This window comes from Macaca thibetana, chromosome 5 (assembly GCF_024542745.1).
Source record: "Macaca thibetana thibetana isolate TM-01 chromosome 5, ASM2454274v1, whole genome shotgun sequence".
Classification (NCBI taxonomy): Eukaryota; Metazoa; Chordata; class Mammalia; order Primates; family Cercopithecidae; genus Macaca; species Macaca thibetana.
In genome coordinates, this window is record NC_065582.1 from 139,099,227 (window position 1) to 139,116,438 (window position 17,212).

At 38.0% G+C, this 17,212-nt stretch overlaps 1 protein-coding gene across 3 annotated transcripts in view; it reads right to left on the reverse strand.

The window, feature by feature from the left end:
• The window catches only part of GABRB1 (gamma-aminobutyric acid type A receptor subunit beta1), a 450,438-nt gene that overhangs the window by 16,734 nt on the left and 416,492 nt on the right, over positions 1-17,212 (reverse strand). For all 3 annotated transcript variants that reach the window (XM_050791609.1, XM_050791610.1, XM_050791608.1), the window contains 3 exons: positions 5,786-5,923; positions 5,530-5,682; positions 2,380-2,624 (listed from right to left, as the gene is read on the reverse strand). In XM_050791609.1, coding sequence (XP_050647566.1) covers positions 2,380-2,624; positions 5,530-5,682; positions 5,786-5,923 — 536 coding nt within the window. The remainder of the gene's footprint in view (positions 1-2,379; positions 2,625-5,529; positions 5,683-5,785; positions 5,924-17,212) is intronic.

The following is a 17,212-nucleotide window of genomic DNA, read 5'->3' on the forward strand; positions in this document are numbered from 1 at the left end:
ACTGAAGGGCCCTGCTTTCTTCATTATACTTTCCTAAATTCTACTTATCTTTGAGTATCCATTCAGTTCATGCCTTCTGAATTTTCTGAGCACTGAACCTAATCCACCTCCTTTGGGTAGGGTTTTCCCTCGTGACTTATCAATTAACACACATTCCAAGATGTGCAGCGGATGAACTAGTATGTTTGGAAGGCAACTGAGATGAGGATGGGAATAGAAAAGAGGTGGCCTCCCAAAATACTTTTAAAGCTGGTATGGTTACAAGCAGACATTGGGAAGCTGCTTCTTTTCAGGTATACAACTCAAAGTAACTGTGTCCTGTCTCATTTTATAATCACCTCATATGAGTATAATATTCTTATCACAACAAGATCAGAAGATTCTTGAGGGCAAATATCTTGTCTACTTCTCTTCCCATAGCACTGAACATAGTGCCTCACACAAAGATAGAAGTTTATTTGATGTGTTCCTTTGCATTTTAACCACTTGGCTGAATCTCTAAGTTTTCTTTGCTAATTTTTCAAACAGTGTTTGTCCAAACTTTCGTCATACTAAAGAGCATGAAGATACACCCTGAAAATTTATAATTTGGCCTAAGCTTAACTATCCAACCACATTTCACACTATTCTGCTTTCTCCCTCACTAACTCTGCTCTTGCTCTACTGGTCTTCTCTCAGTATTTAAACACACAGGAATTCCTGCTTCAGAGCCTGTGCACTTGCTATTTCATTTACCTAGAATGGACATGGCATGGTTAGCTGTTTCTCGTCACATAGGTCTCAGATCAAATGGTCATTCCACAGAGAGGTCTTACCAAAGTATCCTGCTCCCTTAAATCTGACCCAAATACTCTCTTGTTCAGTACTCTGTTTTCCTTTTTTATATTATTATTATTTTAAGACAGAGTCTCACTCTGTCACCCAGACTGGGTGCAGCGGCGCAGTCTCTATTCACTGCAACATTTGCCTTCCGGGTTTAAGCAATCCTCCCGTCTCAGCCTCCCAAGTAGCTGGGACTACAGGCAAACACCAAAATGCCTGGCTAATTTTTATATTTTTTGTAGAGACAAGGTTTTGCCATGTTGCCCAGGCTGGTCTCAAACTCCTAGGCTCCAGTGATCTACCTGCCTCAGCCTCCCAAAGTGCTGGGATTACGGATATGAGTCACTGTTTTACTTTCTTTTTAGCACTTACCAGTAACTAAAAGTATCCTCTTACTATTTGTTTGTGTTTATTGCCTATCTTCTCATGTTAGAACCTAAGGTCCATGAGGGTAAGGAATTTTGTCTCATTCACATCAGTATCCCAAATGCCTAGATCAGTGCCTAAATGAACAGTTGTCACCCTGTGTGCTATCTTGAAAACAATTTGAGATAGATACACATGTCAATGTCCTTAACGGTAAATTGATTTCAGTGAAAAATGGCTCAGAGGTAGAGGCTACAGAGATGTTTTTAAAGAATAAACAGGGCTGGGCACAGTGGCTCACACCTGTAATTCCAGCCCTTCGAGAGGCTGAGGCGGGAGGATCACGGGGTCAGATCGAAATCATCCTGGCTAACACGGTGAAACCCCGTCTCTACTAAAAAAATACAAAAAGTTAGCCAGGCGTGGCGGTGGGCGCCTGTAGTCCCAGCTCTCAGGAGGCTGAGGCAGGAGAATGGCGTGAACCCAGGAGGCGGAGCTTGCAGTTAGCCGAGATCATGCCACTGCACTCCAGGCTGGGCAACAGAGCAAGACTCCATCTCAAAAAAAAAAAAAAAAAAAAAAAAGAATAAACAGATCATTCGTTTAAATTTAATTCCATCCAATGAGATCACAGGTTAGAAGATGTACCAATGAGAAAAACTCAGTTCTTACAACAACTCTGTGAGATAGACATACTATAATAATCTCCATTTTATGGATGAGGACACTGAGAGAAAAGGCTAGATAAAGACTTAAGTAGGTTGATTTGGCTGAAGTTGTAAAGCCAGTAGGTGACTAAACTGGGAATGAAAACCAGGCAGTTTGATTTCAGTCTGTGGTTATGGCCACTGTGCCTCATCTGCATTTAGGAGTGTAAAGTGTATTCACTTAAGTTCTCTCATGTATTTACCACACAAATCTAGCATGATTACTTTACATATGCTTTTACAAATGGTTTAGAATAAATAATAATGGACTTGGGGTTGAGTTCCAGGGTATATTACTAATCAATATAACCCACAATCTAACTTCTTCATTCCTTAATCCCTGAATATGTAAAATGAAGGCTTGGTTGAGTCTTATTAAAGATAAACTAATATTTTATTAATTGTTTTGAAGTTATGAGAGCCTTGGGCATCATGATGCTGATAAATTTAACAAGAATATTGTTAGGAATATTTAATATCTTACCTGGACTTTATTCATCTCCAATTTGTTCTTCTCATTGGCACTCTGGTCTTGTTTGCTAGCTCCCTTTTTCTGAGGGCCTTTCCCAAAGAAGATGTAATTTACAAAGGCATACTCCAGCAGAGCCAGGAACACAAACACAAAGCAACCCATCAGATAAATATCAATCGCTTTGACATAAGGGATCTTTGGCAAGGTCTCCCTGAGGTGGGTGCTGATGGTTGTCATTGTAAGCACTGTCGTGATTCCTGTGAAAGAGAAAAACAACGCTTAGCTAAAGGCACCACTATTAAGTTCCTTTTTCAAGATTGACAGGACAGATGCCATTTGCCATTTCCTTATTCATGCCCCTGAGTGATCACAGTAGCATGATAAACCACTGGGCAAAAAGGGCAGATATTTTGAAAGACAAAGCATTAGCCTCCCTACATAGTCCATTAATGAATCATAAAATAGAATGTGTAGTTAATGAAGGGTTGAAAACATGTTTTTTAATTGCACAAAATAAAAACAAAAGCAGATGGAAAAGCAGATCAAAATCCCATTGAAATCCTACTATTGAATGTCACTCACTTTATTATGTGACCACATTTTTCTTCTTCCTTTTCTCAGCATCTCATTCATTGTGCTCCTAAATTTGTCTTTGTGATACTAATCCCTATAGCATCCTCTACCAAATTGAAAGCTGCTGACCAGTTTGAGATCTACTTCATTCCATGAATCAACAGGACACCCAAATTACAAGGTCAGTATTGCATTTTAAAATAATTATGTGTAATTCATAGCAAAACATCACCAAAAGAGGAAACATGAGAAATGTCATAATTTGTATCAAGTGCTTGATTTATGTATATTTTACATTTACTATTATCTTGTTACTTTGATATTTCAAATATTATCTATTTTCTTGGTTCCAGAACCTAGCATGAATTAGTTCCGTGATGTCAGAAAACAACTTCTTAAAAGTTTGAACTTGGATTTGTTAAAGAAGTTTAAGACTATAAGCTCATAAAGGACATATTGTGTTTTATTTACTTTATTAAATATAGCATTCTTAATAGTATAACGTTTGCTTAGCTGTATAACATATTTTGTGGTGATGATGGTGATGATGAAGTGATAACTGCGAAAAGCAAGAAGTGAAAAAGAAGTCAGAATCTAGTGTAGATATTTGTTCTGCATACTAATATACATTTGTATAGTGTTGTACATTTTTAAATAATTACAGTTATAAATTATCCTATATGGCTGTCATAACAGCCTGAAAATGATAGGAAGTGTATATTATTCTCATTTTATAACTGGGTAAACAGAAAATCTGAGATTAGTTATTTTGTTTTAGGCCACCCAGTGAGGGTCAAAAGAGCACAGAAATGTTACACAATAGCATTTACAATAAGCAATGAGATGAAAAGGTAAAATCGAAAATTTGATAGAGGCTCTTAAAAATAAAGTCAGAAAGTATGGAATAGATAGTAAAGACAAAGGAAAACTTCCAAAGGGAATGGGAGGTAGCAAAATGAAATGAAGGAAAAAATAGTTTCACATTCATTTGCCAATCAGATTATTCTAGATGTATATTCCCGGATTTGACTATTCAACTTTTAGAAGAACAGATAAAGCAGGAGGTCAGGACTGCCAGACAAAAATTAAATTGGTTCAGATCAGTAATAAATTCTAATGTGCTGGGCTGATATAAAATGCTATAATGAGTGGTCTTTCTTATTTCTTTAAAAAAATCTTTAAATTTCACCTGATATAACTCTAGCTAATGTGCTTCACAGAAATATGAGTCACTTACAAATTCGCCAGTTGCATTTCTGCTTCTACTCCTTGTTTTACATTTTTATACAAAAAGTGTTAGTAAATGGATGCCATTTTAAATTACATGTTTTAAAATATCTCAAGTTTTACAGTCCAAAGAATAGCTTAAACAAGCACCTTTATATACTAACATCTCTAATATCTCTAATTAAAATAGTATTAGCTTTGAGGATAGAAGAGTAAAGAAAACCACAATTCATAAACTTACTAGTTATTATTCTCTGCTGTGGACACCATCCACTGTTTTTTTCTTAAGTGTAGCATATAGACATAACAATACTCATGTTCAAGTAATATATGCAGATACATACGTGTGATACTATTATTTGTTTGCTTTCTTTAATCTTAGGTTGTTCAAAGATTGATAAAGTGCTACAAACAAACACTTGACTTTGTGAGCTTTATGTATTCAGTCATTACAAGTAAGCTGTAGTGATGGCAATTAGTGTAGCTGTGAACAGGTATGCTGATCATCTAGTCCAGCTTAATAGTCTCCGAAATGAAGAGATGAAATATGTTAGCTTAGCCAGAAATGTTATGTGTGTGAGTGTATGTGTGTGAGAGAGAATTTGCCCCAGAAAGAAATAACTGAAATGGCTGTAGGATCAGACAGTGACACAGACTTGCACATCCCCAGATTCAGCAGACAGACCTTACACATCCTAACCTTCCAAGGAATGCTTTAAAGTCTCAAACATAGCCCATCAGCTTTCAGCAATTAATTAACCATGGCAGGATTAGTTCTAAATTTTGTTCCCCCAAGAAGGAAATCATTTTTATTCTGTCTTGACCACAGATTATTAATATAGCTGATGAATTATCTGTGCCTTATTCAAGTGTAATAAACTCCATTTAAAGGAGACTCGGCTTAATACGATTTAATTTTAGTTAGTATCCAAAGGATAGTATTTCTCAGCAATTGACAGCTTGTTGTTAGTCACGTGGTTTACTTTCTCCAAATTCATTTGAAAATAGTGCATTGTGTATGTTCTTCACTGTTAAAAGCAGGGATTAAAGAGGAAGTCATCCCAAAGTTAGTAAAAATTAGCGTAATGAGAATTTAAAAATATATTCCATGAGACACTTAAGTAGTGCTAGATATAGTCCAAGATTTTTGTTTGTTTGTTTTGGTAAAATGCTAATAAGACAGTACATTGTAGAATATTCATTGTAGACATGCTTACATTTAGATGTCTTATATTCAGGGACTCTTATGATGATCTAATTCTTTGGCTTGCTATAAGAGAGCCCTTCCCTCTAATTCCTGATATTGGTTATTTGTTTGAAAATAAAACCTGTTAGTTCTCTGCAGTGCTGAGAATGTATTACCTAGTGCGACTCTCGCTGCAGATGCATCATAGTTGATCCAAAAAGACACCCATGACAGAATTGTAATCAGTGTAGAAGGCATGTAGGTTTGCAAAATGAAGTAACCAATGTTTCTCTTTAGACGAAAACTTAGTGACAGTCGTGGATATGCTCCTGAGTTGAGAAACAAAAGACAAGTAATCAGACCACCATTTGGTTGGAACCATCTTCTTCCTTTCACAGCACCTCTAGTATCTTTTGGGGGAAACAACCTCACCTGTCGTGAACTCCACCTTCTTAGACACCATCTTGTAGTCAACAATTGAAAATTGAGGAAGTTCGATTTTATTAACACCAGTTACTGCCCCCTCTCCTCCATTCCAGTAAAACTCTATGTCATCAGTGGTATAGCCATCTGAAATCAATAAACACAGCACGGTTAAATAAAGTTTAGGAAATCATTTTGAATACCACCTGGAGCTAGAGGAAAAATTCCCAGCAAAAAGGTGGTAAGGTGGCATTGCTTTAAATTAGGGTGGTAGGCAGGTCTCATGTGGAGTGCTATTTCTGATGATTTGGTAGTAGCTGCATTGAAAGAATGGGTGCATCTGGCTTTAGTGGACTTAAGCTCTGGATCATTTAGTGATAGCTGAAGTCACCGATGCAATTTATTCTTATTGTATCTACTAATGTTCATTCCTTGGTTAAATTGGGGGATGGCTGAATTCTAGGTACCTGGACATGGCTTTGGCTATGTGCTACTTAACAACAACAATCGCACAGCAAGTAATAATAATTGAGCACATATTTGTTAAAAGGATAACAGGTAGTGCGAAGAGATGAAGTATAATGAAAGACTAAGTTTATATATAGCCATTACATGAGTAAGACATTAAAAACTGCATATTTCTTTTAGAAAATTTGGCAAGCTTTTATTCATATCCTTTGATTATAGCTAATATTATTATAGCTAATATATGGGTAAAAGTCTTAGGACTATATAAATTCTTGATAATGCTTTTATATCTTTATACTTATGAGAGTGGACTTTAGTTAATTTAAGGGGAATGTGTAGGGAACTGTAGATTGTAGTAGAAGGGTCTGTCCTCAGGCCTTCAGCATGAAGGCCGTACGCTGATGGCCTAATCTCTTCCTCTTCCCACTCTGCTCCCACCTGGCAGTGTTCTAGCTGGGTTATCATTATGTGTAAGAGTAACTTGCTGAGTTGATGGGTGCAGCACACCAACATGGCACATGTATACATAGGTCACAAACCTGCACGTTGTGCACATGTACCCTAGAACTTAAAGTATATATAAAAAAGAGTAACTTGCATAAAAAGAATGTACGGATATATTTTAAAAATCTAAAAATAATTTAAGGCATATTTTACGACCACATTTTTCTCTACCAGCTAGAGACAAAGAAGATCTTTCTCAATTCATTTTCTATTTAGGTTCACCTCAAATAAAAAAGCATAAAATCTTTTTTCCACTAGAATTGCTGGGGCTAGTGTTTCAAAGGTAACCACATAAGCTCTTTGTAGTGGACATCATGCTGACCTACTTTTGATTAAAGCCAGTAATACCTTTTCAAGAGATAGAAAATAATATATTTGATATTTGGAAGTTGAATGCCAGGTGCCAAAGGGTCACCATCAACTTGTCCTTGCCAGAATGTAAGAAATTTTAAGCTATTCTTCCCCATTCCGCTTCCCGCTTTTAAAAAGGAAAACAAAACTATCTTAATTTTGCTGCTTTAAACTGACTTCCAGATATAATCACCAGTGTTTGAAAGACTGAGACCCTCTTTACTATTGGACTTAGAATATTATCTACAGCGGACTAATTGGCATATTGGGGATTTTATCAAGTTTGGGTATGATTCTGTAAGACTGATTCTAAATATCTCTTTGAGAATTTGTTTAAAACCTGCCAATAAAATCCACAGAAAAATATAGATAGATAGATAGATAGATAGATAGATAGATAGATAGATAGGATTCGATGGCAATTTCAGGACATCATGGATCCCATTCATGGAGTTTAGAATACAAAACTCCTGTCTCAGTTGAAATGGTTAGTGGTAATATGACAGCTTAAATTCAACCCAGACTTCTTCCTTTCCAATTCCAATTCAACCATGAGTTACCTCTCCTAAGTCCAGCAGGAAGTAGTATCTGGGGAATGTGAGTTCTCAGCCCTGCCTGGATCCAGTGGACAATGGCATCATGGGATTTTCTTTCCCCCCTCAGCCACTAGAGAGAACCTAGGGACTGGTGGCATGGAGTCCTTGGGTGGGGATTAGAACAGCGGGATCCAAGAAGATAGCTGGGTGAAGGGGCTGTTGGGCCTACTAAAGAAGGAAGCATATTACCACCTGTGTGATTGTCTGGAGGAACTCGTCATCTCAGTCCTTTAAGGGGATGTGGGAAAGTTAAAAAGGTGGGTTGAGAAATCACCATACTGTTTTCCATAGATATTGTGCTAATTTACATTGCTACCAACAGAGTATAAACGTTTCCATTTCACAACATCTGTTGTTTTTTGACTTTTTAAAAATGCAATTCGATTTAGCAATCCCACTGCTGGGTATCTACTCAAAGGAAAAGAAGTCATTATATATAAAAGACTGCATTCATATGTTTATCACAACACAATTTACAATTGCAAAGACATGGAACCAACCTAAGTGCCCACAGACTGATGAATGCATAAGAAAAATGTGGCATATATATACACCATGGAATACTACTCAACCATAATGACGTGAACCCGGGAGGCGGAGCTTGCGGTGAGTGGAGAGCGCGCCACTGCACTCCAGCCTGGGTGACACAGGGAGACTCAGTCTCAAAATAATAATAATAATAATAATAACAATAATAATGTATTTTGCAGCAACTTGGATGGAGCTGTGGAGGCCATTATCCTAGATGAAGTAACTCAGGAACAGAAAACCAAATATTGCATGTTCTCATTTATAAGTGAGAGCCAAGCTATGGGTAGGCAAAGGCATACACAGTGGTGTAAGGAATGTTGAAAGACTCAGAAGTGGGGAGGCTGGGAGGAGGGTAAGGGATTAAAACAATCACCTATTAGGTACAATGTACACTATTTGGGTAATGGATACATCAATAACCCAGACTTCACCACTATATAATTCATCCATGTAAGTAAAAACCTCTAAAGTTACTGAAAAAGACAGAGAGAAGAAAAGGCAGGTTGGGTCACTGAATGAGAGACAGAGAGAGAGAGAGGAGACTACCTCCTGGTGCATCAGCAGGGGATGACAACTTGGCTGGAGCTCACCATGCTTTCCATCTAGAACTTTGTTCCTTTTAAGGTGACCTGGCAGCTGGGTCCAAACCCCAAAGAATATGCAAGAAAAAATAAAAATCCATATAAGAAACCCAGTAGCCCTAGAGAAGGAAAACAAGTGGAAAACTAGATTAGGTATCATCTAGTGAAAAGAACTGAGGAGGAAGCAAATAATAGCTTGAACTCTCCATTCCTCACTCTTGGTAAAAATATAGGAACACTTACAGATATCTGATTACAGCACAGGCAACTTTTTATTCTAAAACTCAATGGTTTTTTTTTTTTTTTTTTTTAAATATACAAAATGTCTTAGATAAATTGAAGAAAAGATGGCCACCGATGAGGCCAGAGTTTGTGGCTTGGAAGACAATTTTATAGATATTTGGAAAGCATGAAGAAACTATAAAAATTTTGAACGACTCATCTAGGAGATCTAATATATGAATAGTGGGCATTCCTGAAAGAAGGGCGTTATATAGACAAGGAGCCATGATAAACAAAAAGAAAACAGAAATTCCCCAGAGCTTACTAAATAAATTATTTTGCAGATTGGCAAGCTCACTATATCAGGTCATCCCAATGTCGTTCCTAAACTCCAAGGGTGTAATAATAGTCTTACAATCTTCCAGACAGAAAGTACAAGGTGTTTTCAAAGGAAAAAGTATTGAACTTCTTATACACAACGCTGGAAAGAAAAGATTATAGAATGACATCCACAGAACATCTAGAATATAGGCATAAAGGACAGCAACTCTGAGACCCAAAAGTACTACTCCCTGCCAAAATACACTTCTTTCCAGAGAAGATATACAAAGATTCAGAGGACATATCATTTAGGTACCTGCCTGAGGAAACTTCTACGGAAGACTCTAATCAAACAGATGAATCAGGACAGATAAGGGAATCCACCTTAGAAACAGAGGAACTGTAAAGAATCATGACTAATCAATTCCATGCAAATTAATTTGAAAATGTGGATGAAATGGGTAATTTTCTCAGAAGAAAGCATTTTTTTAAAGCCCAAATAGGAGGCACAGAAAATCAAAACAGCTTGATTTCATCCCTACAAACAAACAGATATTTAAGAACTGACAATTCTATTGCTACTTAAACAGCTCCAAAGCATAGGCTAAGAATGAAAATTTCTAAATTATTTTCATAAAGTAAGCAGAACATATTAGCAAACAAAATCCAGCAGTACTTTAAATAATAAAGCATAATCAATATGGTTTATTCTGTTTAATATTAGAAAATCTAGTAATATACTTCATTATAATAACAAATCTAAGGAGAAAAAAAACCATATGATTATTTATACAGATACTAAAATGGCATTTGATAACTTTCAACACCAGTTCTCTCTTTTAACAAAGCAAACAACATTATTCAATAAATATGAGAAAGAGCCAGGCTCCGTGGCTCTCGCCTGTAATCTCAGCACTTTGGGAGGCTAACGTGGGCGGATCACGAGGTCAGGAGATGGAGACCATCCTACCTAACATGGTGAAACTCTGTCTCTACTAAAAATACAAAAAATTAGCCAGGCGTGGTGGTGGGCGTCTATAGTCCCAGCTACTGGGGAGGCTGAGGCAGGAGAATGGCGTGAACCCAGGAGGCGGAGCTTGCAGTGAGCCGAGATAGCACCACGGCACTCCAGCTGGGGTGACAGAGCGAGACTCCGTCTCAAAAACAAACAAACAAACAAACAAAAATTTAGCAGGGCATGGTGGAGGGCGCTTATAATCCCAGCTACTCGGGAGGCTGAGGCAGGAGAATCACTTATACCCGGGAGGCGGAGGTTGCAGTGAGCGGAGATCATGGCACTGCACTGCACTCCAGTCTGCGTGACAGTGCGAGACTCCGTCTCTCTCTCTCTCTCTCTCTCTCTCTCTCTGTCTCTCTCTCTCTCTCGCTCTGTGTGTGTGTGTGTGTGTGTGTGTGTGTGTGTGTGAGAGAGAGAGAGAGAGAGAAGATATTTCCTTAACATGGGAAGATATATCTTTCCTGGTCCCAAACCAGCATCATGTGTAGTGTGGAAACAGAAAACATTCCCATGACAGTTACGGAGAAGATGAGCGTGTCTAATACCATTGTTAATATTTAACATTGTTCTGGAAATACTAACCAATACATTAGACAACAGAAAGAAAGTTGAGGTACAGAGTTGGAAAGCTGCTGGTTAAACTATCAGGATTTGCAAATTATGCAATTGAATATTCAGTAAACCCCAAATAATTAACTGAAGAGCTATTACAAACAATAAGAATTTGGTAGGGTAATGGGGTATAAAATTACTATACAGAAATTGATAACTTTAATATATAAAACGATAACTTATAACATAATAGATGAAAAGGACCACTTAAAAATACAGACAAAATTATCCAGTAATAAATTTGGTCAGAAATATGCAAAACACATATGAAGCAACATTTAAAATAAATTTAAGGCACGAAAGAAGCCTTGAACAAATAAAAGGCATAGCATATTTTTGAAAGGAAAACTCAACATCGTAAGTTTCACAATTTAATATGATTGCCTCATAATGCCGATAGGATTTTTGTTCTGGGAACTAGACTAGACTGAATTGAAAGTTAAAATAAACCCAAGAAAACTCTGAAAAAATAGTAGAAATAGGCTGGGTGTGTTGGCTCACGCCTGTAATCCTAGCACTTTGGGAGGCTGAGGTGGGAAGATCACTTGAGATTAGGAGTTTGAAATCAGCCTGGCCAACATGGTGAAACCCTGTCTCTACTAAAAATACAAAAAAAGTTAGCTGGGTGTGGTGGCAGATATCTGTAATCCCAGTTACTCAGGAGGCTGGGGGAGGAGAATCGCTTGAACCTGGGAGGCGGAGGTTGCAGTGAGTCAAGATTGCACCACTGCACTGCAGCCGGGGCAATAGAGTGAGACTGTCTCAAAAAAGAAAAATAAAAAAGTAGAAATAAGGGGCAACTAGCTCTACCAGGTAGTAAAACATTATACAACCTCAATAATTACAGCAGTGTGATCCCAGTGCTGGACTTGAAAGAAAGATCAGTGGGTTACAATAAAAAATTCAGAACTAGTGCCAAATACATAGGAAAATTTAGAATATGATAAAAGTGGTACCTCAAATTATTGGGAAAAAGATAGTTTAAGAAATCATGCTGGCTGAGGAATTACTTGAAACAGCAGTTTGGACCCCTATTTCATGTCATAAACTATTGTAAATCTCAAATAAATTGTAGATCTATCTAGAATATATAACTACGCTTATACTGCAAGAAAACATGGGAGAATTATTTTATACTACTGACATGGATGAGGCCTAAGTCTAACAAAGAATTCATAAATCATAAAAATTTAAAACATTCAGCTACATTAAAAAAGTGTGGCAACAAAAATCTATAAACAGAATCAAAAGCAAATAAGAGACAAAAAATAATTGCAGTTCATATTTACGACAAGGATTAATGTTCTTAATATATAAAAAAACTTCTACAAACAAAAAAGAAAATGACAAAAAACTTAATGAGAGTATAGTAAAAGAATATGAATGGAGAATTCATTGAAAAATAAAAATGCTCAAACTCAATTATAATCAGAGAAATGCAAATTAAAATTAAAACTGTATCAAGATACTCCCTTTTGACTTATAACTTGGAAAAAATCCACAAAGCGATAACATATTTTGCTCTGCATGTGGCGATGGAGCTACTCTCATGTTGCTGATGAGGACGTAATTTGTTATAATCCAAATGGAATGCAGTTTGCTTCACCTATCAAAAGTATTAATGTATATACCCTTTCACCAAGCAACTCTTATTTTAAGAAATCATTGCTGAGGAATTACTGGAAAAAGTAGTTTGGATCACTCTTTCATGCCATGAACTATTGTAAATCTTAAATAAATTGTAGATCTGTCTAGAGAATATAACTATAAAAATTTCTAGAAATTAATCATTAAAGAAATTTCTAGAAATTTCCTTCTAGAAATTTGTTTTATAGACTGAATTGCACAATTGTGAAGAATGTGCATACAGGATTATTCATTAAAATACTGTTGTAATAGCAAAATATTTGAAACAACATAAATGTCCCCTGATATGGTTTGGGTCTGTGTTCCCACCCAAATCTCATCTTGAATTGTACTCCCATAATTCCTTCGTGTTGGGAGGGACCTGGTGGGAGATAACCAAATAACGGGGGTGGTTTCCCCCATACTGTTCTCCTGACAGTGAGTAAGTCTCATGAGATCTGATGGTTTGATAAGGGGAAACCCATTTGCCTTGGCTCTCATTCTCTCTCTCTTCATCTGCTGCCATCCATGTAAGATGTGACTTGCTCCTCCTTGCCTTCCGCCATGGTTGTGAGGCTTTCCTGGCCACCTGGAACTGTAAGTCCAATTAAACCTCTTTCTTTTGTAAATTGCCCAGTCTTGGATATGTCTTTATCAGCAGCATGAAACAGACTAATACATCGTCCAATAGAAGAGTGGTTAACTAAATTATAAATTATAGCACATTAATGCACTATTATAAAGCCAGAAAGAAGAACAAGGAAGTTCTCATATATATATTATTTAAAAACTCTCAAAAATTCATTTTTATTTTTATTTTATTTATTTATTTATTTATTTATTTATTTATTTATTTATTTTTGTTGAGACAGAGTCTTGCTTTGTCGCCCAGCCTGGAGTGCAGTGGCCAGATCTCAGCTCACTGCAAGCTCCGCCTCCCGGGTTCACGCCATTCTCCTGCCTCTGCCTCCTGAGTAGCTGGGACTACAGACGCCCGCCACCTCGCCCGGCTAGGTTTTTGTATTTTTTAGTAGAGACGGGGTTTCACCGTGTTAGCCAGGATGGTCTCGATCTCCTGACCTTGTGATCCGCCCGTCTCGGCCTCCCAAAGTGCTGGGATTACAGGCTTGAGCCACCGCGCCCGGCAAAAATTCATTTTTAATTAAAAAAATCAAAGTTCAGAACAATAATGTTGCAACATGCGAGGGAAAAATCTGGGAAAAGCAGAAACATATTTGCATATACTTGTATGTGTATGAAAAAATTCTGGAGGGACAGATAACAAGGTAATAATTTTTGGGGGAAGGCTAGGAAGATGGATGATAAGGATGAAAGAAAAATTTTCACTCTAAACTTTTAATATCTTTTGAGTTTTGAATTATGTGAGTAAATTAACAATCAAAAAATTAAATTACAAAGAAGGAAATCTTAGCATCCTATGTGTTTTCTACATGTGGGCAATGAGATTTCAAATACACACCTCCAGAAGATCTAGAATGGGGTTTATTAAGAAAAAATTTTATGAGCAGGGAGTGATATGGTTTGGCTCTGTGTCTCCATCCAAATCTCATCTCGAATTGTAATCGCCTGGAGGGAGGAGGGGCCTGGTGAGAGATGATTGGATCATGGGTGTGGATTTTCCCCTTGCTGTTCTCATGTGAGTGAGTTCGAATGGGATCTGATGGTTTAAAAGTGTGTGTGTGGCACTTCCCCTTTTGCTGTCTCTCGCTTTCCCCTGTTGCACCATGGTAAGATGTACTTGCTACCCCTTCACCTTCTGCCGTGATTGTAAGTTTCCTGAGGCCTCTAAGCCTTTGTATAGCCTGTGGAACTGTGAGTCAATTAAACCTCTTTTCTTCATAAATTAAATACTCTCAGGTAGTTCTTTATAGCAGTGTGAGAACAAACTAATACAGGGAGGTAGTAGATCACCAATTGTTTCCCAAATTCTCATTATCCCATGGCTTAGGCTCATCAGGTAGCCTGGGTGCCCTGTGGCCAATGTTCTAGTAGAAAGGAACCCTGCCTTGCAGTGCTGTACATGTCACATTTTTATAGGATTGCGTGGGGTAGCCTTAGGAACTCAGCTACTGAGATCAGCTTCTGTGTCTGTTGAGTTAACTCAGATCTGCTGAGTCTGCTCACTTCCAGGGAGGAGGAAATGAGCTGCTGGCACCACCCGGACCTGTCTCTCCTCAGAGACAAAAAAATTGCTTTTCTATCAAGTAACACAAAAATCAGATAAGTTAAAGAATTCATGATGCCCATGAGATAGAAACAAACCAATTGGTTTGGAAGAAGGGGAGTGCTGATGCCAAGCCTGAGAGAAATTTCTCCCATGGACTTTTTTTTTTTTTTTTTTTTTTTTTTAATGTGATGAAAAATGCCTCAGCAAAATCCATTCAGGAAGATGGCGTGAAAGGTGAACTTTTTCATAAAGACAGATGGAACCAAAATAAGTAAAATTTAGTTTTTAAAAATCCTTTAAGGAGCCAAGACAATACAGTCCAAATTTAAAGCTCTCTTCTCGTCTGACTTATCTAGGCATGGATTTTAGTAGCATATCTAAATATCCTTTGCTCACCTTTATATGGGGCTGGAGTGGTCTTTCATTCAGTCAGGTTCCCGTTAAGTGCCTCACATTTCACAAATGAATAACCTATTCTGAACTAGACTGCACATGGTTTTGCTTTTCGTTAGCAACATAGAATAATTACACTGAATGCTTGTTAAGGAGGGAGTTTTAAACCAGTATCTAGAGACTCTGTGGAGAGAGATACTATTTATAGATCAAAGCCTAAATAGGAACCTTTGCTCTCGTCCCAGTTAAAGTCTGGATTTGCCAATAGCTTTTGACTTCATTATACCTGTTATTAGTTTGTGATCCTGGGTGGCCCATTATCAAGTAGGCAGTAAAAACAGGGCTGACAGAACACAGCTTCCATGTAAGCTTCAGAGTCACCCATCAGTGACGCTGGTGTGCTTACTTTCCCTTTCTGAGTGCTCTAACATGAGGTCTTTGCTGATTCTTCTCTGCCACAGACAACTTCTCTGGATTCAGTCTCTTATCTTTCTAGATATCCATCAGGATCCCTGATGAAGCACAGAACAATACCTAGTTCTTAGGGACGGCATCAAACATACCTAATTCTCTAAGCTGGCCAGCAAATCAATGGAAAATATACTTGACATTGCAATACACCTACTTGTAGTGCCTACTATGTATCAAACACTATCCTAGGCAGGAAGGATATGCAGTGGGTTAGGCATGGCCTTACTTTTCAGGATCTCATGGTCTAATAGCAGTCTAAGCAAACTGTTGACCCAAGGGAGTTAAACTTCTCAGAGGATTTGACCAGATGGGTAGAGCAGGCCTGCCTGGCAGAAGGAGTAACATATAGGGTGAATACTGTATAAAGGGAATAATATAAAGGTTGGATGATGTCAATGGGAAATTGTGATTTACTTCATGAAATTTACTCAATAAGCAACTCAATTTTAGCGAGAAAACTGAACTTTGGCAAAGTTGAATCCATACAAACACTACAAAATCCTCAACAATTTCAGTATGCAAAGAAAAAACTGGGCCAAGAAGAGTAAGGTAATTAGGTAGTTAGGTAATCAGGATTGAGTGTAGGGAGAGCTGTAGGTAGACTCCTATGGCCACTGGTCACAGTCCTTCCTGCTCCTAATTGACTTTTACAAACTCCCATTATACACATGCCTCGAAAAAAGCACAGAACCATGTTGAATTTTACCAGGTTTATCTGTCTTTCCCCCACTATGCTCTGAGCTTCTTGAGGTCAAGGACTGATTCTCATCATTTTTGCTTGCAATCAAAAGACTGAAGTAGTAGGTTCTAGGCTGAGCCACTAGCAATGACTCCCAGAACCACAGTGCAGATTGGCCCTTCAAAGGGACTGATCAACACAATCAGAAAGCTGCTAATCAGGTAGCTACAGCAACCACATTGACTCCAGGATCACAGAAAGCTAAAACCGGAATTCTTGGTTCCAGAACCATCCATGAGGTATGACCTGCACCAGCAAAACGGATGCTTCAAACACTGCCTCTGACGTGACTTGACTCCACCTAATCCAGAAAACTAAATTAGAGTCACCTCAGTTTCAAGAGAATCTGGGAGATGTAGTTAGCTTTCTCAAAGGAGGTCAGCATACATGCTAAACTAGCTAGATGGACTTCTGCTGTGTGCAACAGACACTGGATTGACATCCTTCTTTCTCTTCTAGGGAAGAAGTATTTGCTCCAGTATTGTGATTACCAGAGCTTTTTATCAAAACCTCTGTTGTAACCCATGCCAGTTATTCACTTGATATTTCTATGCTGCATACTCCATTTTCTATACTCTACTCTGTACTGCTGGGGCTGGGCTTCCTGCTTCACTGGCTTCATGTTAGATGCTTCCCCTAGGAAAAGCTAGCTGAAGATTAGAAGATGGAAGGGAGAGGCTGGGCACAGTGGCTCACGCCTGTAATCCCAACACTTTGGGAAGCTGAGGCGGTCGGATCTATGAGGTCAACAGATGGAGACCATCCTGGCCAACATGGTGAAACCCTGTCTCCATAAAAACACAAAAATTAGCTGG